The following is a 26,631-nucleotide window of genomic DNA, read 5'->3' as shown; positions in this document are numbered from 1 at the left end:
AAATAAATAAATAAATAAATAAATAAATAAATAAATAGGCTGGGCGTGGTGGCTCACACCTGTAACCCCAGCACTTTGGGAGGCTGAAGCAGGCGAATCACCTGAGGTTGGGAGTTCGAGACTGGCCTGACCAACATGGAGAAACCCTCATCTCTACTAAAAATACAAAATTAGCCAGGCATGATGGCACATGCCTGTAATCCCAGCTACTAGGGAGGCTGAGGCAGGAGAATCGCTTGAACCCAGGAGGCGGAGGTTGCGGTGAGCCAAGATCACGCCATTGTACTCCAGCCTGGGCGACAAGAGCAAAACTCCATCTTGGAAACAATAAATAAATACAACAACTACACACACACAAATGCATATATACACACATAGCTTAATCCTGATCTACTTCTGCAGAAGCGAACCTCACATAACAGTCCTGTCACCCTTCGCCTTCTCATCTTCCTCTGCCATATTCTTTTCTCCTCCTTCTCTTTCCCATCCTTCCCTCGGAAGCCCAAATGCTGACTGAATTATGAGTGTGCGTGTGGAAAATGGTGTCACCAATACAATTTCTTTCACACTCTGCCCAAGTCAAAACACGGGAGAACATCAAGGCGCAACTCTTTCAACTCCCAGTGGGGATGGATAAGGGAGCCACTCTGGATGAGTTTCTCATGCTAATCAGTATCATGAAAATCAAAAGCCCTGTATCATCCCATGGTCTACCACTCACAGATTATTTAACCAATACTCTCACATGCACTCCTTATTTAGAATCAGTTTTTAAAATGTAGGCCTTTGGCAGCATGTAACTTTATCACTTACCAGTCTGGCAAATGAAATAGTGTTTCAGGAAGCACTTGCCCTCTTTGGATGAGATCCGATTGAGGTTTCTGGACAGGTAGGTGCAGCTGGGGGGCTTTGGGGCCCCATGGGTTGCAACATCTGCTGAGTGGAGATCAGACCCAGGTGAGCCTCATACTCGAAAGTCAGGCTTTTAGATTTATTTTTTATTATTGTTTTCAAGACAGAGTCTCACTTTCTCGCCCAGGCTGGAGTGCAGTGGTGCAATCTCTGCTCACTGCAACCTCTGCCTCCCGGGTTCCAGGAATTCTCCTGCCTCAGCCTCCCAAGTAGCTGGGATTACAGGCACCCGCCACCACACATGGCTAATTTTTGTATTTTTAGTAGAGATGGGGTTTCACCATGTTGGCCAGGCTGGTCTCGAACTCTTGACCTCAGGTGATCCATCCACCTCCGCCTTCCAAAGTGCTCGGATTACAGGCGTGAGCCACTGTGCCCGCCCCGCCAGGCATTTTTAAAAAGTAAATATGAAAACCAAATTTGGTTGGCTTCCAATAGATAAAAATGTAGAATTTCCTCCCATACATTATAGTTTATTTTTTTCATATGTGTTCCTTACCACAAGGCTTAGTATTACTTTACCTACACATTAATGAGGATGATGAGAATGATATAATAATAGCTTGGATTTGTCTCTGAAACTTCAAGATTATGGTGCATAGCTTTGAAAACGCTGTAAGAAAGACAATAGGTAGGTAATTTTCCTCTTAGTTTTGTATTAGAAAACTTGGAGATCAGAATAATGAAGAGATGTTTATTAGGAAAAAAATGACCATCAAAGGTTTCTGTCTTTCGAACCTAGCACAATTCTTTTAGTGGAAGGTTAGCTAAGTTAACTTTAGATGGGTTCTAGGAAAAATCGCATCACTTTTGCTACACGGACAAATCACAGGCTGTAGCACAAAATGGAAATATTTCAGAGGAAAGATGGGAATGAAGTAAAGTGACTGGTTTTTCTGTGTACAAAAGCAGAAAGATTAAGATTTTCTTTTTTTTTTTTTTTCTGTCCCAGAATAAAATATAAGAAAGTTTCCTTCATAAACACCAAACCCTAGAGTCTTACCTGGGTATTTTTCATGTTGATGCTTTTTCAGTGGCATTACATTTTGCCCAATCCACCACTTCTTTCCTTCTTCCAGAAAGTCCTGGATGAGATCTTGAACTTCCTGGTTCCAAATATGAGCTAGGAATCCTCTCTGCCCCTGACAGTAATGCTCTGCTTCCTCAAAGCTGCAGTGAATTCTGTTAAACTGGTAACAATTATTTTGCCTATGTGGCCCTGGGCTGTTTAGTTCACTTCCTAGAATGATACTTGTTCTGATGTATAACCAAAGCCAGCTTCCTCCTTTAAAGAACATGTTCTCTGAATTGCAGCAAGAAAAAGTGTGGGGGTTTAGCAGCTGCCTGATCCTTTAAATATATATATTGACGGGTTTGTCTTATTAGTGTTCTTCTTTTATGAGTTGGGAACAATTTACCAAGGATACAAAAGGTTTTGTTTTGAGGACCCAGGTGCAGTTCCTACAAGCTGAAAACAAATAGCAGAGATCAATAAAGCAATGGCCCTTTGTGTCTGGGGCCCCACCATCTGTGTCTACCTACTAAATATGACTTTAGCAAGTAGAGATAGATTATAAAGCTGAGTCTAAGCTGCACTGGGTAGAGGATGATGAATATCTAACATCTAAGTTATTGTGGCTAAAAATTAATAAGTGTAGCTTTTTCTTTTCTGAGACAGGGTCTCATTCTGTTGCCCAGGCTGGAGTGCAGTGGCGTGATCTCAGCTCGCTGCAGCCTCGACCTCTCAGGCTCAAGTGATCAATCCTCCCACCTCAGCCTCTTGAGTAGCTGGGACTATAGGAGCGCACCACTACACCCACCTAATTCTTCTTTTTTTTTTTTTTAGGGATAGTGTCTTGCTGTGTTGCCCAGGGTGGTCTCGAATTGCTGGGCTCAAGACATCTGCTTGCCTCGGCCTCCCAAAGTTGGGGAATTACAGGTGTGAGCCACCACACTCAGCCATATATATATATTTTTTAAAGAAAGTCATTCTTGCAGACCCTCTAGGATTGATTTTTTTTTTTCTTTGAGACAGAGTTTTGCTCTTGCTGCCCAGGCTGGAGTGCAATTGTGCCATCTCAGCTCATTGCAACCTCCGCCTCCTGGGTTCAAGCGATTCTCCTGCCTCAGCCTCCTAAGTAGCTGGAATTACAGGCATGTGCCACCACACCCGGCTAATTTTGTATTTTTAGTAGAGACGGAGTTTCACCATGTTGGTCAGACTGGTCTCAACTTCCTAACCTCAGGTGATCCACCCACTTTGGCCTCCCAGAGTGCTGGGATTACAGATGTGAGCCACTGCACCTGGCCTCATTTTTTAAAAAAGTCAATTGCATTGTGTATAATTGAGGCACACAGCATGATGTTATGGGATACATATAGATATTAAGAAGGTTACTATAGTAAAACAAACATATTCAACACCTCACATTAGTTACCCACTTTTTTTGTTTTTTGTGGCAAGAGCAGCTAAAATCTCATCCAGCATGAATCCTGTCTACTGTACGCTTTTATTACCTGTAGTCCTCAGGTTGTACATTAAATCTCTCGACTTGTTCATCCTACGTCTCTGCTACCGCCAGGACTGATTTAAATTACTGTATTCTGTCTCTTAAGTACATGCAAACAGAACTAGACATAAACTCTTTTTTTTTTTGATATGGGGTCTTATTATGCCACCCAGGCCGGAGGGCAGTAGCATGATCATAGCTCAGTGCACACTTGAACTTCTCAAACTGCAGGTGTGAGCCACCGCCCCTGGTTCATGAACTTTATCTTAAAGCTCTTACACAGTCATAAAAACCAAACAATATTCAATGGAAGAATGAATACAAAGTAAATACAAACAAAACTGAAAACCAATGAGATCCAAGTTTTGCCAAGTTCAATAGCAGACAAACAGGGCTCTGGTCTATGACTACTCAGGGTCCTTTGAATCTGGCATGCATGCTATTTTATGATATGGGGAGGATTCAGTTCTGATAACACGTTTCTTTATTTGACTCACTAAAAAAACAAAAAAAAAGCAACAAAAAAACCCTTTGTTCACACAGCAGGTCATTTGGTCTCCACCTGTTGCATACCCACCCCCGCGGATTACAGCTGGTTCTTTCTTGGTGCCAAAAAGTGATCATAAACTCAAGCAAATGTGGGCACTGAACCGCCTGGCAGGTTTCAGGGTTAAGATGGTTATCCAGATAGTGCAAATGATGCTTATGTTACTCTAAAAATCAGTACAGAAGTGGCCACCAATATTATGAAATTCTCTAAAACACAGACTGCAAGAATACTTCCTGTTTGGAAAACACTGCAGTAATCAGCCAAGGCCGGTGGCTCACGCCTGTAATCCCAGCGCTTTGGGAGGCCGAGGTGGGCAGATCACTTGAGGTCAGGAGCTCAAGACCAGCCTGGCCAACATGGTGAAACCCCGTCTCTACTAAAAAAACAAAAATTAGCTGGGCGTGGTGGCCCGTGCCTGTAATCCCAGCTACTCGGGAGGCTAAGGCAGTAGGATCACTTGAACCAGTTGGTGGAGGTTGCAGTGAGCTGAGATAGAGCCACCGCACTCCAGCCTGGGCGACACAGCAAGACTCTGTCTCAAAAAAGAGCCCCAAAACCAAAAAAACCAAAACACTGCAGTAATCAAATGAAAGATAAATACAGTATGATCCTCACTTTCAAAAAGTCCAATTAGGGAAGAAAAGGCATAATAATTGTAATTAATATAGGCAGTGAAGAGTGCCAGCCTAGAGGGACAGCTTAGGTGCTGCTGTGAAGGTTCAGATAAGGAAGAAATTACTTCCAGCTTTTGGAATGAGCACATAAAGACGGCAATATTTAGACAGATGAAATGGACATCTCGGCAGAGGAGTCGCTGTGAATAAATACACAGAGGTGGGAAAGTGGAATGTATTGATAAAGAGAAAGAAATACGTGTGTGTGTGTGTGTGTGTGTGTGTGTGTGTGTAGGGGGTACTTGGTGGAACAGTAGTGGGAACTGTAACCAGAGAATGGGAGTGTTTCCAATGCCAGGAAAAAGGGTTTTCGGTTTATTTGGAAGTTTTCTGAGCAGAGTAGTCCACCCTTACAAGAGTGTGTGGCAATGGAATCATCTGGATGCGGGATGCTTTTGTTTTCAAAGTTCACAGAGCCTCAACTTCTAAACATCTTCATATACGTACAAAAATAAATACACGATACATCCACACATATGTTTCAAGCTTTTTTTCCAGATTAAAAAATGATACTTTATTATAACGTTTAAAATTGCAGAACGTCAGGCTGAATATCATTAGACACATACACAAAACCACTCATTTCTAAAGTCATCTTCTATACCCTCTCAAAATTTGGCCAATGAATTATGCCTCAGGGAATTTTCCAGTTCAACCCCATACATAAATGGAAACACTAGCCTTTTGGTTTTGCCCACAGTTCCAAAGTGCTATTACAGGTGGAGTATATGCTACAGGAGGTTATTCTTGCTGCTGTGGGTGTCAGTAAAATGTCCATCTGTATGCCTCTGGTCCTGCAGGCTTTGTTCTCTTTCTCCTCGTTTTGTCTCCTTCTACAGAGGTTGCCTTACATACTGCAATCAAAAGACATCTTCTGCTCAGAATCACAACAGATAGTGAGAGGTTCAACTGAGAAGTAATGTTACACAGTAAGTTACTGAATTTACAATGAGAAACTGAACTCTGGGGTTACAACTCAAATATGATTTCAAGGTAAAGAAGATAATTACTTGGCTGGCTGGTGAAATGCTTAGTTCCTTCTAAAATCATAATTGCAATATGGACTTCTGCTTCATGCTGCATTCCAAGGCACCAATCAGGTAACCTACATCTCCCAAATGATCAACAGAGCATTCCTTCCTATTTTACCCTCAGTGCTGAGAAATTATTCCTGAGCCCAGAAGTTGTTGCATAGGTGACTTGGGTGACCTGGTGCTCAGGCAACAACTGCCACAGGCCCCACCTTGATGAACAACATCGATTTATTTAAATATGATGATACTAAGATGGAGTCCCCTGCTCAGAGGAAGCAAGGACGTAAAAGCTGGGACAGGCTGCGCACAGGGTCACTATACTAACTGACCCAGATGACACGATGGAACGTGAATACTGAAGCCAACAATCTTCTGGAAATCTCTTTTTCAAAACTCATACACCATTTTTTCTCACCGGGAAATCAGGGACAGGGAAACATTCGCATAATTACCCATCAACATGTTCTTAACAGAAGTGAAGATTATTTTAAGAATATGAAAAGTGTTTCAAGACACCTGTTTTCAGGGATAGACCACAGCAACAGAAGTACTTTTCAGAGTTAGTTCGTTTTAAAGTCTATCTCAAGAACAAGGGCAGCTGGCTTTCACAAGGTACCAAGACATGTTCTAGCCAAAACATTTTCACTTTAAGTTATATGCGGTCAAGTTCAACTATTTTATACATATCTGATCCTTTTCTGTCAGCAAAAAAGGTAAAATTTTTTTAAAACTCCAAAATCAATCATTTCTGGGTAGGATGAAGGTAGAATTTTGGTTGTATTTTATACTTCAGAACACAGATGAAACCAAAAGGGCTGCAATTGTCTCTACATTCACATCTTTCAAAGGTCCTTTTCTCCTTTTACATGAATTCATCTGAATCACTGCCATCCTGATTCGAAGACATATTTTCAACTTTCATTTGTGATGAATAGCTCCTAAGTTCATCCATTTCTCTCTTCTTCATTTTTTCTTTTTCTCTTTTTCATTTCCTGAATTTGGGCTTCTTTCTCATTCCTCTCTTCACAATCTCTGCGTTCTTTCTCTGCTGCTAGGTCTGGGAACTGCTCCACTTTGCTTTTTTCTAATAGGTTTAGGATCTCATTTACTTTCTTCTCCATTGTCACAATTTTTACATCCTTCTGCCTGTGAAATACTCTCTGCCCCACATCCACGTCAGCTGTTTTCTTCAGATTAGACCACAGCATATATACCACATTCATGTTCATCTTGCAGCCTTGAATGCTATTGGCCTTCACAAGGTGGGCACAGTCCATCGGCACTTCCTTTGGAATGTCTTCTATACTCTCTCCCTTGTGCAACCGAAGGTATACATGAGCCAAAGAGAGTTTGGCCACATGAAACCAGATATCTTGAGGCCAATCATGCTTGATCAGATCTTCATGATGATTTATGGGTTAGTAGGAGAGATATAAAACTCAAGGGTGAGCGTGGTGGCTCACGCCTGTAATCCCAGCACTTTGGGAGGCTGAGGCGGGTGGATCACAAGGCCAGGAGATCCAGATCATTCTGGCCAAAATGGTGAAACCCTGTCTCTATTTCACATTTATCCTTTCCCATGTAAATAGTGCAGGCAGATGAATTAACGCTGCCGCTGGTGAAGTAGAACACCACGATCCTGGCGGCGGTGCAGGGACTCCAGCAGGGAGCAGCTGTGCTCAACTGTGGCGGCCGCCTGGTCCCTGGAACTCTCCTGTTTTGTTTTGTTTTTTAACGCATTATGGAAACTTTTTAATGTGATTTTTGTACATAAGGAGTATGAGAGTAACCCTTTTACAAATGAAACTAATTTACTAGAACAATGACAAAACTGAACTGATATTTGATGTGAATCCACAGGAGTTTAAGCTTCAAATCCAGCCAAGAAGTTTGTTACAATCTCCGTCAGCTTTGCATCGGAGTCTTCTGAGATCTTTCCATCAGCCCTGATAGTGCCCAGCAGGGCTTAGTGCTGGCTGACAACATGAGCCAAGAAACCATTCTCAAATTTTGTAATCTTGCTGGGCTCCAGTTTATCACGATACCCCCTTTACACCCACATAGATAACAGCCACTTGTTCTTCAGTAACCATGGGAGAACACTGTCCTTGCTTCAGCAACTCAGATGCACACCACGACTCAAAAGTTGAGTGGGAGCATTGAGGTCAGAACCAAACTGGGCTACTCAGGAGGCCGAGGCAGGAGAATGGCGCGAACCCAGGAGGTGGAGCTTGTAGTGAGCCGAGATTGCACCATTGCACTCCAGCCTGGGCAACAGAGCAAGACTCTGTCTCAAAAAAAAAAAAAAAAATCACGGCAGTAAACCACACTCCAACAGGGCTGCACACTCGGGGTCTTGATTAGAAACAGTAACCTCATGATACTGAGCCAATTCCAGCTTCATGGTACCTGCCGCCTGCTTCATAGTCTTGGTTTGGGCAGCAGATCTGACACGAGACACACACAGACCCATGTCAATGGCAGAGCGGATATCTTAGTAGAACAATTCTGTTTCCAAGAAGATATGTCTGTCAGTGATGGAAATGACATTCGCTGGAATGTAAGCCGACACATCACCAGCCTGTGTTTCTATGACTGGCAGAGCAGTCAAGGAGCCACCACCAAAAGCATCGTTCATTTTGGCTGCTCTCTCCAGCAACCTGGAGTGTAGGTGGAACACATCACCAGGACAGGCCTCACGACCAGGCGGTCGGTGGAGCATCAGAGACATCTGACAGCAACAGCCTGTTTGGGTAAGTCGTCAGAGATAATCAAAGTATATTTGCCATCGTCTCTAAAATACTCTCCCATGGAACAGTCAGAGTAAGGAGCCAGGTACTGAAGTGGGGCAGCACCCGAGGCCATCGCTGACACCACAATGGTGTATTTCATGGCATCTGCATCTGTAAGTCTCTTCACCAACTGAGCAACAGTGGATCTCTTTCAACCAACAGCAACATGGATACAGTACAGCTTCTTCTTTTCTTCAATCTAACATTGAAACATTTTTGGTTAATGATAGTGTCAATAGCAATTGAGGTTTTCCCAGTCCGTTGGTCACCAATAATCAGCTCATGCTGACCACGACCAATTGGCACCAAGTTATCCACAGCCTTAATGCCAGTCAGCACTGGTTCCCACACTGAAGTTCGAGGAATGATTCTGGGGGCTTTCAGACCAACTCGCCTATGGGTCTTGGAACCCACTGGACCCTTTCCATCAGTAGCATTACCAAGAGCATCAGCTACACGACCCAATAGCTCCTCACTGACTGGAATGTTCACCATGGCTCCTGTCCTCTTCACTATACTTCCTTCCTTAGTTTATTATTTTCAAACACTACACCACCAACATTGTCAGGTTCCAAGTTCAAGGACATATCCTTTAAGCCTGAAGGAAACTCTACCATTTCCTCTGCTTGAACATTCCTCGGCCCATGTACACGGACAATACCATCACCAATAGTTAAGACATGCCCAGTTTCTTCAAGGTCAACAGAGGTATCAGTTCCAAGAATACGCTCTTCAAGAATAGAGGATATCTCAGCAGTCCCAGTCTTCTGAAGATGAGTGTTAGAGGCATGGAGGTTCCTTGCAGCAATGAAAGATGAACCCAAAGCATTTCTGGAGACCAGTCCCGCCCACCGAGGGAGGTCGCAGGCCACGGCCGCCGTGACACACACGGACAGCATCTTTGCAGTTTCTCCACAGGTGATACTTCCACAGTCGCAGCCTCCGGACTGGCTGGGACCATTTCAAGCATTTTTAAATGAAATCTGATGTTGATGAAATCTCTGAAAGTCAAATCAGGTATCTTACACAGTGCTGTAATTTCATTTCAATCCTTTTCATAAAGGGTAAAGTACTTGTATATACTCTTTCAATACATGCTTTATCTAAGACACAAGCACTCTATCAATAAAAGTTTTAATTTAAACAATCAAAAAGTTGGTGAGAGAGTGCTCAGAACTGAGGATCAACATGTAAGTAGCCTTTTGTCCCAGACGAGTAATCATTTATGTTGACTAAGGTATGCTGAATTAACTTGTTCCATTAAAGTGTAAAGGGAAGACAGGTTGATAAGCATAACTTTTACCTTGATAAATGCTTTCAATGACTTCTATTGCATGTAGACTGAAACACCTAGCATGTAAATGGGTCTGTGAATTTGTTCCAATTTGATAGCTTCATACGGTTGATGACGCTCAAAAATGGCTTGACTCAAGATGTTTCATACACCTTTTTTTTGCTCTAATTTCTGCTACAACAATAACCCAGCTATTTCAGCTGATGGCGGGAACACTGCAACTGGACAAAAATGACATGGATGGGTGTAGAGCCTCCAAACAATAAGTATCTGATTAATGCTGTTGACACCTAAGTCTACAAAGGCTATTCTCCAACAATTAGGACATCATTAGGTAAGACATTTCAAAATTTTTGGTGAGGGCGCGATTGCTTCAGAGGACTACACAGTGACACATTAGGTCATCATAAATCACCACAGTACCATCCTGGCTAACACGGTGAAACCCTGTCTCTACTAAAAATACAAAAAAATTAGCTGGGCATGGTGGCGGGCGCCTGTAGTCCCAGTTACTCAGGAGGCTGAGGCAGGAGAATGGTGCGAACCCAGGAGGCGGAGCTTGTAGTGAGCCGAGATTGCGCCTCTGCACTCCAGCCTGGGCAACAGAGCAAGACTCTGTCTCAAATAAATAAATAAATAAAAATAAAAATCACCGCAGTAAACCACACTCCAACAGGGCTGCACACTCAGGGTCTTGACTGGAAACAGATTAAAAAAACATCTCCACATCTGTTGCACCAGAATGCCAAGGTTTAACCAGGGACACTTTCTCCAGGAGGCATAACAGGCGCAGGGCCAGGGAAGGGCCTCTGACACTTTTAGGGTCTCAAGAAAATTTTTGTTGTTGTTGTTGTTTTTCTTTGTTTTTGAGACAGAGTCTCCCTTTGTCGCCCAGGCTGGAGTGCAGTGGTGTGATCTCAGCTCACTGCAACCTCCACCTCCTGGGTTCAAGCGATTCTCCTGCCTCAGCCTCCCAAGTAGCTGGGATTAGAGATGCCCGCCACCACACCCGGCTAATTTTTTGTATTTTATTTTTTTAGTAGAGATGGGGTTTTGGGTGTTGACCAGGTCTCGAACTCCTGACCTCAAGTGATCCGCCTGCCTCGGCCTCCCAAAGTGCTGGGATTACAGGCGTGAGCCACCGAGCCTCAAGAAAATGTTTTAATTTCCTTAAAAAACCTTAAGAAAAATCAACTTTTAAGTTGAAAAACTATATATTAACATATTCATCTTTATATCAACACAGCAGTAAAATTTATTTTTTAAAGTGATAAAAACTGTACAAATATTTCTGGTGTGAAACACAGCGTTTTGACGTCTATACTAAAACAACTTCAGGCAGGGGCCCACAAAAGTCACGACGCGGCCCCGGCAGAAAGGCAGCGGTGTGTGGCACGACCTCAACACCTGTCTTCCTCACAGAGCCCCGACTCCTAGCGGACTTTCGGATTCGACGCTGCGGTACCACAGACAAACCCCGCGCACTAACTTCTCTTCCAACCGCCGGCGACCAAGCGGCAAACCGCGAGTAGGGCGGGCGGAAGAGGTGTGGTCGCCGCTACTGCGCACGCGCACCCAACCAGAACCTGGGGGTGATGCCGGGCCTTCCCCGCTACGCGGAGGCGACCGCTCAATCCTTCCTCCCGGCGATTGGTGGACTGGCGGCTAAGGGGCGGAGATAGGAGGGGCCGCTGCCATCTTCTCCAATGGAACGGAGACAGGGGCGGGCTAATTGACGGAATGAGCATGGCGTGGAGACACCTGAAAGTGAGTCCCGCGAGTGAGCAGTGTGGATCGGGGACCCGGGACCCAGGCGGGCAAGAACGGAGAGTCAGGCCGGGCGAGGCATGGACCGAAGGCGGCTCCGGGAGTGTGGGCCCTCCTAGGACGTGTGCGTGTTTCCGGGGGCGCCTGTAAATGCTCGTGAGTGTGCATTTGCACGTGGACTCGGTCAGGCGCAGCAGACAGCGCCTGCAGGTCTGGGTGGGTGCTGATCTGAGTGTCTGCGCCTCGGCCATGTTTTTGAGCCTGGCACAGGGATGCCTAGTGAACACATGACCGCCTAGCGTTGTGTGCAGGATCCAATGGGGAATGAAACTAGAGTAGGACATGGTCCCAGTCCTTTTAGGTAAAGTTTTGTTAGGGCGGGGGGGGCTCTATGTGAAAAGTTCTTAGTTGTATCCCCGTATGTAGTAGGTGTTCAAATATTTGTTGATTGGCATGGGGTTGGGGCGGGGGGCGTACGGTCTCCAAGGGAGGCAATGAAAACCTTGAGTCTCTTTTTATTTTATTTATTCATTTGAGACGGAGTCTCCCTCTGTCACCCAGGCTAGAGTGCAGTGGAGCGATCTTGGCTCACTGCAAACTCCGCCTCCCGGGTTCAAGCGATTCTCCTGCCTCAGCCTCCTGGGTAGCTGGGATTACAGGCGCGCGCCACCACGCCTGGCTAATTTTGGTATTTTTAGTAGAGACGGGGTTTCACCATTTTGGTCAGGCTGGTTTCGAACTCTGACCTCGTGAGCCTCCCAAAGTGTTGGGATTACAGGCGTGAGCTACGGCGCTTGGCCTGAGTCTCTTTTTAAAATAAATATATGGAGAGAGATGGGATCTCTCTGTGTTGCCCAAGCTGGTCTAGAACTATTGGCCTCAAGGGATCTTCCCGCCTCAGCCTCCCAAAGAGGTAGGATTACAGGCGTGGGCTACCGCACCCAGCCAATGAATACTTGATCTACATCTCTTTAGCACTTTGGAAGGATCTTTAAAAGCAAATCTGATCATGTCATTTCCTGGCTTAGGGAACGAAACCCACATCTTGATTTTGGCCAAACTCCTGCTCTTTTCTCTTGTTTCGTCTTAAACCTTACTTTCCCTCACTCCTCTGTTCCAAACTTTCTCCCTTTCTCATTCTCTTCTGCTACTGAGAGAGCCTTTACACTTTTTCCTCTCCCTACTGCCTTCTGGTTAACTTTTTTAAAATAATTGAACCAGAATAGGTTCAGAGAGACTCCCAACAACTCGTTTATCCCTTGAGTATCAGCTTTAAGTCATTTCCTTGAGGAAGCCTTTCCTTACCTCTAAGATTAGGCTGAATACTTTCATTACCTTATACTTTTTATCCTTCATCACAGTTGCCATGACTACATATTTGCATGATCATTGATTTCCGTCTGTCGCTTCTTAAGATCACACTCTCCATGAGGGTAGGGGCAACATCTGTTTTGCCATCTTTGCTCAATGAGTATTTGATGAATGACTGAACTAATGAATGAATAACTCAGCATCTGGCAGTGATAATTAGAGAAAAGCATTGTGAACCACTTTTGATCCAATAAGATCTGAAGCTTCTGTTTTATATTTTACACCCCCTGAAATGGAATATATGTGTAATATCTTTGTATGTATACATTTTTGAGAGAGTCTTCACTCCGTCGCGCAGGTGGAGTGCAGTGGCGCGATGCTGGCTCGCTGCAGCTTGGACCTCCTGGTCTCAAGGGATCCACCCACTTCTACCTCCCAAGTAGCTGAGACCACAGGTGCACCACCATGCCTGGCTAATTGTTTATATTTTGTAGAGATGGGGTCTCACTATGTTGCCCAGGCTGGTCTCAAACTCCTAAGCTCAAGCAGTTCTCCCACTTCAGCCTCCCAAAGTGCTGGGATTACAAGCATGAGTCACTAAGCATGAGTCCAGCTGTGTGCAATTTTTAAAAGCCAGCATAATTAATACCCTAAGTGGAATATAAAGGAGAAAATTTAAAAGTAGTTTATATTAATAAAATTACATGTATTTCAGTATGTAAATATTGCTGACTCCCCTAGTGCGATAGTTGTGTTTAAGCCTCTACTTAGAAATGCAAGTGCGGCCGAGCACGGTGGCTCAAGCCTGTAATCCCAGCACTTTGGGAGGCCGAGACGGGCGGATCACGAGGTCAGGAGATCAAGACCATCCTGGCTAACACGGTGAAACCCCGTCTCTACTAAAAAATACAAAAATCTAGCCAGGCGAGGTGGCGGGCGCCTGTAGTCCCAGCTACTCTGGAGGCTGAGGCAGGAGAATGGCATAAACCCGGGAGGCGGAACTTGCAGTGAGCTGAGATCCAGCCACTGCACTCCAGCCTGGGCGACAGAGCGAGACTCCGTCTTGGAAAAAAAAAAAAAAAGAAATGCAAGTGCACAGGTGTGTTATGTTATCAAACACCCCAGCAAAGTACTGTACCATTCCCGATGAGATTTTCTGAAATGAACAATTCTTGGGAATGTTCTATGTGACACTGTATAGTTGTCCCTCAATTTACAAGATACTTGTACTGTATGTGAAAACCATGTGAAGGCTGGGCACTGTGGCTCATGCTGTAATCCCAGCACTTTGGGAGGCCAAGGCAGGAGTACTGCTTGAGCCCAAGAGTTCCAGACCAGCCTGGGCAACATAGCGAGACTCCATCTCTTCAAAAAATTGGCTGGGCTTGGTGGCATGTACCTGTGGTCCCAGTTATTTGGGGAGGCTGAGGTGGGAGGATCGCTTGAGACCAGGAGGTCAAGAAAGACAGTTTATATGGTAAAATATAGTTTGGCTCAGATAATATGAACATACGATTTTTTACCCACACGAATGTCAGTAGGATGTTCAAAAGTCACACAGGAAATGGGACAGTTCATGTCAGATAGTCTCAAGCCGAGAAGGACGTCTGACTTTACGGATTCCCGCCCACCACGTCTATCAGCATTACCCTGTCACTGTAACCAGCAGCAGTATCCACCACAATCCCCCGAGGGGACAGGATGGTCCCTCTTGAAATTTCTGGCCTGGAGTCCCAGGAAAGCCTTTAGGGCCTGAAGAGGTATAGGCAGAAGTGTCAATATAGCCTCTGACTGTAGAGGCCAGTGTTAGCAGAAGGCTAAGGGCGTCTGTTTCATGTGACCTGCCGTTATGTCGTCTGTGTGCCTGGGTGTGAAGGGCTCAGGGAGGGTGCTGCAGCCTGGCCCGGAGGGCCCCTCTAATAGGCTCTTTTTTTGCAGAAGCGGGCCCAGGATGCTGTGGTCATCCTGGGGGGTGGAGGACTTCTCTTCGCCTCCTACCTGATGGCCACGGGAGATGAGCGTTTCTATGCTGAACACCTGATGCCAGCTCTGCAGGGGCTGCTGGATCCGGAGTCAGCCCACAGACTGGCCGTTCGCTTCACCTCCCTGGGGCTCCTTCCACGGGCCCGATTTCAAGACTCTGACATGCTGGTAGGTGTTCCTGGATACCCTGTGCATTAAATACAAAGGCGAAGGCTGAAGTCCCGTAAACTCAGCTAGGACTGATCTTTTTGAACACCAGAACCCCAAGTGAGCAGTGGGGATTTGGAATTCAGTCTGAGCATTATTTTTTTGTGTCATGTGATTAGCAATGATGATGATCTATCACATATATGGGATTGTGTTAGGCGATGTTCTTGTTTGATCCTCCCAGCTACTGCATGAGCTGGATCCTGTTACCATCCCCAGCCATGGATCAGGAAACCAAGAAACAGAGTAAGGAATAACAAAAAGGAACTCCAGTCACACAGCTAGGGGGGTAGCAGGACCAGGATGCAAACCCACGGAGTCTGACAACTGGCTTCCCGCCCCTTGGCCGCTGTCCTGCCTTGCTGAGGTTGCAGGTAGCTCAGTCTTCCCCTCGGCTAAATGGGGAAACTGCCAGTCATCGCGCACCGTGCGAGGCAGGAGCGTTGGGTCCCAGCCTCACTCAGCCGCATGTTTAGCACACGGGCCCTCTCCACATGCTTGAAATCTTTGGCCTGGAGTTCCAGGAAAGCCTTTAGGGCCGGAAGAGGGTGTGTAGGCAGAAGTGTAGATATAGCCTCTAACTGTAGAGGCCAGTGTCAGCAGAAGGCTAAGGGCCTCTGTTTCATGCAACCTTCCGGGCTTAGTGCAGCAAACCCAATAGAAGAATCCCCATCCTCATAGAAGCTGCTTCCTCATGGAAGTCTCGGCAGTTTCCTTTCGAGAGGCTTCTTACCAAATGGGAGGACATCAGAATGATTTGAGTGTGAAAACGCAAACAAGAAGCCCTCAGAACTCTGGTGAGGAAGGGTCACTGTTACAAAAAAAGGGGCCTTCACCACATTTCCCCTTCCGACCTTAGAGTCCTTTTCACTCTCTGATTGTATGGTGTTGAGCAGATGTGTCATTTCCCCTGACTCGCCATGCTCACACACTAACAGGCACTGTAGGCTCAGACAGAGCACTCCGTTAAAGCGTCCTCACCCCAGACTGCTAGTTTGAGAGCCCTGGAGTGAATGGGAGTGAATGATGAGTGGGATGCAGAGATGAGGAGAATTTAGAAGGAAGTGTGGCATGCCTGAGGGTGCAGGCTGTGTCTGTGAAAACACAGATGACAGAGACAGGCAAACCTGACCTCGGAGGTGTTGTCCTAAACACCGCTGCCTGTGCCCACGCTTGCAGCAGCTCATTTAGAATGTGACTCAAACTTTTTAACTGGTAGCCAGGACTCGTGATGATTTCACAGCGTTCCTGGTTTAGCTCTCCACCTCCACCTACGGCAGGCACGTTAGAATCCCCCGGGTTGCATTGGGAGTATCCAGATGCCCTGGCCTGGTGCCAGACCAGTTTCACTGCCACATCTGAGAGTGGGGCCTGAGAGCTGCCAGGGGCCTTTGTGGTACAGCCGGAGCTGAGAACCGCAGTCCTGGAGGAAGGCCCCTAGTCCAGCCACACACCTTGCCTCCCAGTCTCCTGAGGTGCTGCGAACATTCTCACCTTCATTTGTTGTTCTTCTTTCTTGGAGCATCTCTCTCAACCCCTGCTTCCAGGATCCCATGGTGTTCATTCACCCTGGGAGGCCTTTGCTAGTCTCCTGAAAGGTCGCTGGAGCCCCTCAGTCAGTTCTGCCCAGCTGAACACTTTCCTTCCTCTGGTTCCCCGAGGGAGGCTGGGGGTCGTGGCTGGGGCTTCTTACCAGCCTGGATGAGGAGGGACACAGCTGGAGCTGATGTTTATTAAGCTGATTAAAGGGTTTTGCTGCTTACCATGCCTTGGTTTCAGGGAAGCACTATCTAGGGCCTGACACCAGGGAGCTACTCTCTCCCAACAAGGCTAGTTGATAAGAAGGTATGAACCTTAACCACAGTTGGAAAAGACAGCGCTTGTCTCCTGTTCAGCCCACGGTGGAAACACCATTTCTCCCCCCAGGCTTGCTAATGATAAAGCCCCGTGGTTTTCAAACTCTGGTAGGCGTCACAGTCCCCTGGAAAGCCAGCACTGTTTTTTTTTTTTTCTTGAGACGGAGTCTCGCTCTGCCGCCCAGGCTGGAGTGCAGTGGCCAGATCTCAGCTCACTGCAAGCTCCGACTCCCAGGTTCACGCCATTCTCCTGCCTCAGCCTCCCGAGTAGCTGGGACTACAGGCGCCCGCCACCTCGCCCGGCTAGTTTTTTGTATTTTTAGTGCCAGGATGGTCTCGATCTCCTGACCTCGTGATCCGCCTGTCTCGGCCTCCCAAAGTGCTGGGATTACAGGCTTGAGCCACCGCGCCCGGCCTGCCAGCACTGTTAAAAATAGGTTCCCCCAGTGCTCCATTCCTCCCCCAAAGATTTTGACCTTGGGGGTGGGCCCTGGGATCTGAGGTTTCACAAGCTTCCCAGGTCATTCTGGTGTAGCCGTGCCGGGAACCGTGCTTTGAGAAACACCGGGACGGCCTTGCGTGCCTCTCACTCTGTCTTCCTCTTCCCAGGAAGTGAGAGTTCTGGGCCATAAATTCCGAAATCCAGTAGGAATTGCTGCGGGATTTGACAAGCATGGGGAAGCCGTGGACGGACTTTATAAGATGGGCTTTGGTTTTGTTGAGATAGGAAGTGTGACTCCAAAACCTCAGGAAGGAAACCCCAGACCCAGAGTCTTCCGTCTCCCCGAGGACCAGGCTGTCATTAACAGGTAGGTGAGCGGCCCAGAGTTAATGGGGGATGCCCTCTTTCCAGCTGGGCTTTCGGAGATGTAAGATCTGCCTCTGTTTTTTTTCTCTCATACAATGTGGACATTCTTCTGTCATTTGGAATGTTCAGGAACCCCGTTCAGCATCTGCTATGTGCCCCAGGCACGTAATAAGCAGGCTTTATTACGTCCATTTAACAGTTGTGTAGGCGGAGGCTCGTAGAGCCAAATAACTCTGCTTCGGTCACGGAGATAATAAGCAGGAGAGCTTGGGCAGGGCCTGGGCTTACTGGACTTGAGAGTCTGTGCTCTGTCCATGCTGTTTCTCCAGTGCTCTTACGCGACACTGTCCAAGAGAAATGTAATGTGAGCCCATGTGTAATTTAAAGTGCTCTAGTGACCACACTAACACAGTAAACAGACTGAGTGAAATTGATACTTACTTAAAATTATAATTTAGTTATATTTAATATATTACAAGTATTTAAAAAAACATGTGTTTAAAACACCATAAAAAGTATTAATTCGCTGTTTTTACCTTCTTTTGCCTGTACCAAGTCTTTAAGAGCCAGTGTGCATTTTACTTCCAGCACCTCTCCCTTTGGACCAACCGCATTCCCAGCAGCCAGTAGCCACATGTGGCCAGCACACGTGTTTTGGCCAGCACAGCCCCAGCCTTTAGCAAACAGGAGAATGTAATATTCAACATGCACAGCTGCTCTTAGTAAGAGAAATCCTTCTAGACTGTATAAAGCCCTTCCCTTTGTCATCCCTGGGTAATTTTTACTGCAGCAAACCCAAAAGGTGAAGAAGTGCCTGCTTTTTGGTAAGAGGATTTTGAAGAGCCTCCTTGGGGAGATTTCAATGGGCATCTTTGGGGTCACTGGTGGCCTCCTGGGAGATGGACCTGTAGGACATTTACTTGGCCGTGCTTCCTGCTTTCTTGTGCTTGTTTCAGGAAAGTCTCCAGCATTAGAGATCAAGTTATTGATCTTTCTGCTGCATTGCAGGTGGGGATCAATATCTTCAGAATTGGCCAGGCAAAATGTATTTGCTTATCATTCAGCTGCTACAGATAACTGCAGGTGCTGGGATGATGGTACTTGGTGAATCCTGTAGGTGAGCAGGGGTGTGAGATCGTGCTCCGAGCACTGTGTGTGTGGCCTCCTGGCTGCGTGGCATGTGGTGAGTGTGCTGTAAATACTTGCTGAATGAATGGGTGAAGTTATTAAGTCATCAAATACGTGTGCCAGTGTGTCTGTTATAGATGCTATTGGCTCTAACAAAGTGGCTTAAACAACAGGCACATTTGATACTATTTTCTTCTCATAACAGGTGCAATGGGCAGGTCCAGGGTGGGTTGAGCAGCAGGGCAGTGTTGAGACTCTGGTCCAACTTCTTTGGGCCTTCCTTTTTTGCTTGTCAGAGAGCGACCTCGGCTGCGAGTATTATGTTCTTACACGGATGCTCAAGAGCAGAAAGGACAAAGGCCAGGGATGTTCTCAGAGGCTCCCGGTAGGCCTCACTTGTGTCTCAGTGTCTACACCTGGACACACACTTTTGCTTCACTTGCCAGCAAGGCTGGGAAAGGAGTTGTTAGCATTTTTACCCTGTATCAGGTCAGGTGGGTTTCACTGGCAAGGAGGAAGAGGAAGGGGACTGGCCACTAAGTCAACACCCACAGTGGGGCTGGGGATACAGGGATGAAAGAGGGATGAGGTCCCTGCCTTTGGGGAGTGTCTAGTGACAGTGATGGAGGGATGAGAGAGGTGTGAGATGTTGCTTACCCTCAAGAAGACTGTAACCTAGTACGGGACCTTAAGCACATATGTATGTGTCTATCCCGAGCCAGGAGAAAGGTAGGTCCAAAGCTCTGTATGAAGGCTGGGGGAAGACGGATCCTTTGCAGCTGGGAGCTTTGTGCAGGAGGAGAGGGAGCATTTGCTCTGAGCTAGGAAGAGAGGTGATTTTCACAGGCAGAAAGCATAGGGAGATGGAGTGGCTGCAGGGGCTTCAGGAGGCTGTTTGGGAGCCCAGGCAGGTGGCAAGTGAGCGTGCAGTTCTCAGAGTGGCTGGGTAAGGAGTGGGGATCCAGCAGGTCTGGGGCAGCTGCTGCTGCATCTGGGCTGTTTCCAATGCTAGTTGGCTGAGCATTTGCAAATTTTAATCTTTCCCCTGGGTATTGGATGGTGTTCTGGCAAGTTCTCTAGGAGCCCCAGGGGTCTTTAGACCCTGGAAGTGTAAGAACTGACTGTGATTTTTTTTTTCTCGTTTTAAAAAGTCCTAAGTGTACAGAAGTGGCTATGGTGCCTCTCACTCTGCCCCTCGCATCTGCTTGTGGCTCTGCAGGTATGGATTTAACAGTCACGGGCTTTCAGTGGTGGAACACAGGTTACGGGCCAGACAGCAGAAGCAGGCCAAGCTCACAGAAGGTAAAGTGGGGTTGTGTCAGAGGGCCTTTCTTATTTATTAGGAGGAGACGTGGGAGAAACACTGGGAACATTTCTAGTGAAATAAACATGATTGAGCAATAGCAAAAACCACTGAGGACCTCAGGGCACCTCTCCTAGAGGGATTTTCCTGGTCCCACACAGCCTCCAAGAGTTTAAGTGGATTTCACAATGTAGCAAATACTCCCTTTGCCTCTGCCTCGTTATGTAACCTGTTACCGTAACTAGGGAGGCCTGAAAGCAAGTGAAGCGAAGTGGCTGGGCTGTGATCACACAGGCAGGGAGGGCGGGAGCAGGACTTGAACGTCATCTTCCTGTGGCCCACTCTGTCCTCCCTTTTTAATCGTCTATTGTGTACATAATGTTCGTTAATTACAGAAGACAGTAAATACAGAGAAGCATAAAGAAAGAAAGTTCAAGAAACAGATACTCCTCCCTACTCAAGGATAACTAATATTAGCATTTGGGAAAATACTCTTCATGAGTTGTTTTGGAAACTGCTCATTTTTGGCTCGACACAGTTCACACCTGTAATCTCAATACTTTGGGTGCCCAAGGTGGGAGGATTGCTTGAGCTCAGGAGTTTAAGACCAGCCTGGGCAACATGGTGAGATCCCATTTCTCTAAAAAACCAAAAACAATGTGCATTTTTTTTTTTTTTTTGAGACGGAGTCTCGCTCTCTCTCCCAGGCTGGAGTGCGGTGGTGTGATCTCAGCTCACTGCAAGCTCCACTTCCCGGGTTCGTGCCATTCTCCTGCCTCAGCCTCCCAAGTAGCTGGGACTACAGGCGCCTGCCATCATGCCCAGCTAATTTTTTGTATATTTAGTAGAAATGGGGTTTCACCGTGTTTGTCAGGATGATCTCCATCTCCTGACCTCGTGATCCGCCCGCCTCGGCCTCCCAAAGTGCTGGGATTACAGGCGTGAGCCACTGCGCCCGGCCACAACATGCATTTTTGAAGGCGCCTCCGGCAATGCGGGTGTTCTTTGTGGCCTCTGCCTCACTTGCTCTCAGGATGCCCTTAGTGGTCACAGCTAAAAAATACAAAATTAGCAGGGTGTGGTGGCACATACCTGTAATCCCAGCTACTCAGGAGGCTGTGACAGGAGAATTGCTTGAATTCAGGGGGCAGAGGTTGCAGTGAGCCAAGATTGTGCCACCACATTTCAGCCTGGGCAACAGTGAGACTCCATGTCAAAAAAAAAAAAATTCCAGTATATATATATATATACACACACACACACACATATAATTTTTTTTTTGAGACAGAGTCTTGCTCTGCTGCTCAGGCTGGAGTGCAGTGGCGCGATCACGGTTCACTGGAGCCTCAATCCTACTTCAGCCTCACAAGCAGCTGGGACTACAGGTGTGCACCACCGTGCCTGGCTGAGTTTTTTAATTGTAGAGACGGGGTTTCACCATGTTGCCCAGACTGGTCTTGAATTCCTGGGCTCAAGCAATTGTCCACCCTTGGCCACCCAAAGTGCTGGGATTATAGGTGTGAGTCACCGCACCTAGCCTGTTTTTCAGAATTTTATATATATTCTTTCATTTTGTTTTTTCTTCGCAACTGTACATCCAGTCAACTGAGCCAAGGCCAACAAGCATTCCTTGAGGTGAGCATTGCTGGCCTGACGTGCCTGCTGAGTTCTGTCTGTTTTCAGTTTTATTCAATTTATGAGGCCCATCTTTTGCCCCACAAGTATTTGCACTAATTTGTCCATTTTCCATGAAACATTAAAAAAAAAAAGGGCAAAATGCAGCCAAAACATCCTTGTAGCTGTCCAGACTTTGCTAGACAAAGCTGGCGAGTGGTTTCGGTCGGCAGGCAGGCCCAGGCCACAGTTGAGCGCCTGTCAGCCGGTGTCGGGCAGGTCAGGTCTGGAGGGAAGACCTCCGCGACACTTCCACGGTGGTTTGGTCAAGGACAGCCTCAGAAGGTGGCACAGGAAATGGTGTGCGGGCTGCAAGCCTGACCAGCGACGTTTGCAGATGGACTGCCGCTGGGGGTCAACTTGGGGAAGAACAAGACCTCAGCGGACGCCGCGGAGGACTACGCAGAAGGGGTGCGCGTGCTGGGCCCGCTGGCCGACTACCTGGTGGTCAATGTGTCCAGCCCCAACACGGCCGGGCTGCGGAGCCTTCAGGGAAAGGCCGAGCTGCGCCGCCTGCTGACCAAGGTGGGCAACTGCACCCCTTCTCCAGGCCCCGTCCCACCAGCCTGCCCCACCCGCTCCCCTTCATTCTCCAGGGCGAAGCTTCAGCATCACCCTCAGAAGCTGCCCTTAGCACCTGGACCAGTAGGACCGCTGGCTATGCCTTCCCAGGGTCCTCTCTGATCCCGTCATGACACTGATTATACGTGACAGTGACAAATTACCTGTCCCTGCTGCTGTAAACCACGAGGTCTGTAAGAGCAGAGACCGCGTCTCTCCCATCTGTCACTCTGACCCTAGCACCCAGAGCTCTGAGTGAACTGAAGGACTTCACCCAGCACTTGTGGTAATATTTCCTGGTTATCTTTTAGGAATAAAAGTCTAAAAAAGGCTGGGCATGGTGGCTCATGCCTGCAATCCCAGCACTATGAGAGGCCGAGGCAGGTGGATCACTTATAGCCCAGGAATTTGAGACCAGCCTGGGCAAAAGAGCAAGACCCTGTCTCTACAAATAATTTAAAAATTAGCCAGGCACAGTGGCTCAAGCCTGTAGCCCCAGCTACTTGGAAGCCGAGGCAGGCAGATCACTTGAGCTCAGGAGTTTGTGACCAGCCTGGGCAACTTAGCAAAACCTCATCTTACAAGAAATACAGAAATTAGCTGGGCATGGCGGTGCACACCTGTAGTCCCAGGTACTCTGGAGGCTGAAGTGGAAGGATTGCTTGAGCCCAGGGAGGTGCAGGCTACAGTGAGCCATGATCATGCTACTACACTCCAGTGTGGGTGACAGAGTGCAACCTTGTCTCAAAAAAAAAAAAAGAAAGAAAAGTCTAAAACACCCTTAAGCTATTAGCCAATGTCCATGGGGATCCCTTGGCCTAAAAGAATGGAATCGGATCCATCTGTATGGTGCTCCTCACATGTCTGAGGCTGTCTTTCCTGAAAAGGAGAAATTGTTCCTGCTTTAGTCTGATTGCTTTTGTGGAAACCGACTGACCTGCAGTGTAGGTCACAGCTGCACTGCGGGGCTGCGGTCTGCAGGGTTCCCCAGCTCTGGCCGTGTGTCGCTCTAGGTGCTGCAGCAGAGGGACGGCTTGCAGGGAGTGCACAGGCCGGCTGTGCTGGTGAAGATTGCTCCTGACCTCACCGCCCAGGACAAGGAGGACATTGCCAGTGTGGTCAAAGAGGTTTGAGTCGGGGCCCGGGCCCAGGGTGTGCCTCCCATGGTCTGCAGAGGCCGTTTGGCCAGCTGGGTTAGCCCAGAATGGTGGCCTTTGTGATTTTCTCTCCTTGGTATTGAAGGCTGGTTTGGTGTCTGTCATGGTGTAACTCACCCTGTGGTCAAAAGCGAATGTTGGAATAAATGCTTGAAGGAGTTTTTCTCATACCTCTTCTTCTCTCTCCTCATCTGCGTCCAGCAAGGTTAAGGCTTGAGCTTGGGTCCTTGGCCGGTCTTGACTGGGACTCAGAATTCTTTCCCTCACTCCTCTCTCCAGCCTGTCTGGACAGCGGGTCTCTGTGGCATAGGAGAGTAGTGGAAATAGTCTGAGCCTGGCCATCATGGGTTCAAATCCTGGTTCCACCACTGACTACCCGAGGGCCTCAGACAAGACACTATAATTGGGTTGTTTTAAGGACTGGACCCTGTCCTAGGGGAATATTGTGGGTGGTCAGTGTGTGATGGCTGCTGTTGTCACGTTATGGCTCATTCTAAAACTTGTTGAGGAAAAGATGAGTAGTAAGGTCTGGTGTAGCTCTTGCTTTGGGGGCTGTAGGTGTGGGTACCTGGCCTGGCTGCTGCCTTTGACCCCCAGAGAAGCGCCTCTGCGTCCTTCGGTGCCATGACTCATGGCTTTTTCTCCATCTCACACTGCAGCTGGGCATCGATGGGCTGATTGTTACGAACACCACCGTGAGTCGCCCTGCTGGTCTCCAGGGTGCCCTGCGCTGTGAAACGGGAGGGCTGAGTGGGAAGCCTCTTCGGGATTTATCAACTCAAACCATTCGGGAGATGTATGCACTCACCCAAGGCAAGGCTTCCGGCATCTATGTCTTCAGATCTGCGTGTGGCTTGGGCTCCTGGGTCCTGATGAGAATCGTCATTCCCTAATCTGCCTTGATTGTGGGGGACTCTGGGGCGGAAGCCACATCCTTCTTTACGGTGTCACCATGTGCTTCTCTGTAGGCCGAGTTCCCATAATTGGGGTTGGTGGCGTGAGCAGCGGGCAGGACGCGCTGGAGAAGATCCGGGCAGGGGCCTCCCTGGTGCAGCTGTACACGGCCCTCATCTTCTGGGGGCCGCCTGTCGTGGGCAGAGTTAAGCGGGAGCTGGAGGCCCTTCTGAAGTGAGTGAGGTCATGTGTGGCTTGAAACAGAAGTTAGGCAGAGGTTAATTCAGAATCACTCAAGTCAAGGAGATACTGTTGATCTGTTTGTTACTCATTCAAAAAGGAGTTGAGGGGTACACTCTGAAAGGAGAGAGAAACTGCGTTACTCTTTTGATGAAGGACAAACAGTGCCAAGGAGAACTGAGGATTAACCTCCAAGGCAACGGTGTTTCTATGGCGGAATTGTCCATTTGCTCGAGGGAGAGGAGCCTGAGGAATCCCGTCAGCATTCCCATTAATTAAGCAACACTGGTTCAATGTTGGGAGCTGTCAATAGTTAAAAGCAATTTCCTTCCCGCTCTGTTCCTACCTGGGTAGAACTATCCCTATATCCCTGGGTGAAGAGTGTAGAGGAAACCAGAGGTGCCCGGGCCGGGATGATGTGTTTCTGGGTGAACATGGGCTTCCTGTAAGAGCAGGGCCTGTCCTCCACTGTTTGCTGAAATTGCTTTGTTTACTCTTTTTCCAGAGAGCAGGGCTTTGGCAGAGTCACAGATGCCATTGGAGCAGATCATCGGAGGTGAGGACAGCATCTGTTGGGAAGCCTCATCTAGAACCTTCCCAAGGACTCAGGCAAGCCTTTGTGGCTGGATCGTGAGAGAAGAGGGACTCTCTCTGGAGCCATGTCCCCCAGCCATGGCATAGCTGCACCATAAATGCCAATCGGGGGTCACCAGGATCAACCGCAGGCTTTCTTCAGTCCCTTGGTCAGACTATAAACTGCGTTTGTGATTCTTTGTGGATTCAAACCCTAGGATCCGTCAGTCTTGCGAGGACATTGAATATTAGGGGGGAAAAGTCATGGAAAAAATAAAGCCATTTAGAACCTGGGTTTCAACGCTAGCCCTTTCTGGTTTGCCACAGGCCCTGTCCAGACGCTGCAGGTCCTTCCAGGCCTCTGCTACCTGCATCTCCAGTGGGCTTCCGAGGAACTTGACTGTCTTTCATTTGATCTTTATTTTTATTTATTTAATGTTTTAAACTTTATTTTAAAAATATTTTAGACATAAGGGCGGGGTATGGTGGCTCATGCCTGTAATCCCAGCACTTTGGGAGGCCGAGGTGGGCGGATTACCTGAGGCCAGGAGTTGGAGACCAGCCAGGCCACCATGGTGAAACCCCGTTTCTACCAAAAATACAAAAAATTAGCCAGGCATTATGGTAGGCACTTTTAATCCTAGCTACTGGGGAGGCCAAGGGAGGATAATCGCTTGAACCTGGGAGGCGGAGGTTGGAGTGAGCCAAGATTGCACCAGTGCACTCCAGCTTGGGCGACAGAGCGAGACTCCGTCACACATACACACAAAAAATTTTTCCTGTTTCTCTCCCTCCCTCTCTCTATAACATGGATAAAATATTCACATGTATTATGTATTTATTATTGCTGAGTCATTGGTGCCTTACTCGAAAGTGTTTTAGTCTGTATCTCCTAAGCATCCTGATGTTAGTTTTTGATGATAAAATTGACCTGCATTCTGTTTTTTTTTTTTTTGAGATGGAGTCTTGCTCTGTCGCCAGGCTGGAGTTCAGTGGCACGATCTTGGCTCACTACAATCTTCGCCTCCTGGGTTCAAGTGATTCTCCTGCCTCAGCCTCCCGAGTAGCTGGGACTAGAGGCGTGCACCACCACACCCAGCTGATTTTCGTATTTTTAGTAGAGATGAGGTTTCACCATGTTGGCCAGGATGGTCTCGATCTCCTGACCTCGTGATCTGCTCACCTCGGCCTCCCAAAGTGCTGGGATTACAGCTGTGAGCCCCGCGCCCGGCCTGACCTGCAATTCTTTACTAGCAATTCAAAGGGTATAGCACTCTTGAAGTGTAAACATTCCTGTTCCTCCTCACCCCACTCTGCAGACATGCCTTTCTGTCTATCCTCCCGGACTTTTTCCCCTGCATAAAGATGTTCATTTTGTACATACACTCAGACATATATGTGGC

At 47.5% G+C, this 26,631-nt stretch overlaps 2 protein-coding genes and 2 pseudogenes across 3 annotated transcripts in view; 1 reads left to right on the top strand and 3 right to left on the bottom strand.

The window, feature by feature from the left end:
- PKD1L3 (polycystic kidney disease 1-like 3) overlaps nucleotides 1–2,210 on the bottom strand; it is a 91,967-nt gene extending 89,757 nt beyond the window's left edge. The window contains 2 exon segments of the mRNA XM_011962381.1: nucleotides 814–936; nucleotides 1,916–2,210. Coding sequence (XP_011817771.1) covers nucleotides 814–936; nucleotides 1,916–2,210 — 418 coding nt within the window.
- Nucleotides 2,211–6,542: 4,332 nt separating this feature from the next.
- Nucleotides 6,543–7,452, bottom strand: LOC105526383 (annotated as a pseudogene).
- On the bottom strand, nucleotides 7,417–9,426 carry LOC105525928 (annotated as a pseudogene). The gene is made up of 2 exons (XR_001003995.1): nucleotides 8,027–9,426; nucleotides 7,417–7,864 (listed from the first exon to the last, which is right to left on the bottom strand). The product of XR_001003995.1 is annotated as an ATP synthase subunit alpha, mitochondrial-like (transcript).
- Nucleotides 9,427–11,337: 1,911 nt separating this feature from the next.
- Nucleotides 11,338–26,072, top strand: DHODH (dihydroorotate dehydrogenase (quinone)). The gene is made up of 9 exons (XM_011961720.1): nucleotides 11,338–11,533; nucleotides 14,783–14,995; nucleotides 17,500–17,699; nucleotides 20,046–20,128; nucleotides 22,141–22,328; nucleotides 23,378–23,491; nucleotides 24,181–24,334; nucleotides 24,490–24,649; nucleotides 25,161–26,072. Exons 1-9 carry the CDS (start codon nucleotides 11,507–11,509, stop codon nucleotides 25,213–25,215), a joined length of 1,194 nt encoding a protein of 397 aa, XP_011817110.1. The 5' UTR covers nucleotides 11,338–11,506; the 3' UTR covers nucleotides 25,216–26,072.
- The last annotated feature ends 559 nt before the right edge of the window (nucleotides 26,073–26,631 follow it).

This window comes from Colobus angolensis, unplaced genomic scaffold (genome assembly GCF_000951035.1).
Source record: "Colobus angolensis palliatus isolate OR3802 unplaced genomic scaffold, Cang.pa_1.0 Scaffold116, whole genome shotgun sequence".
Classification (NCBI taxonomy): Eukaryota; Metazoa; Chordata; class Mammalia; order Primates; family Cercopithecidae; genus Colobus; species Colobus angolensis.
Note: the sequence above shows the minus strand (reverse complement) of the source record. Positions and strands in the feature narration are given on the sequence as shown.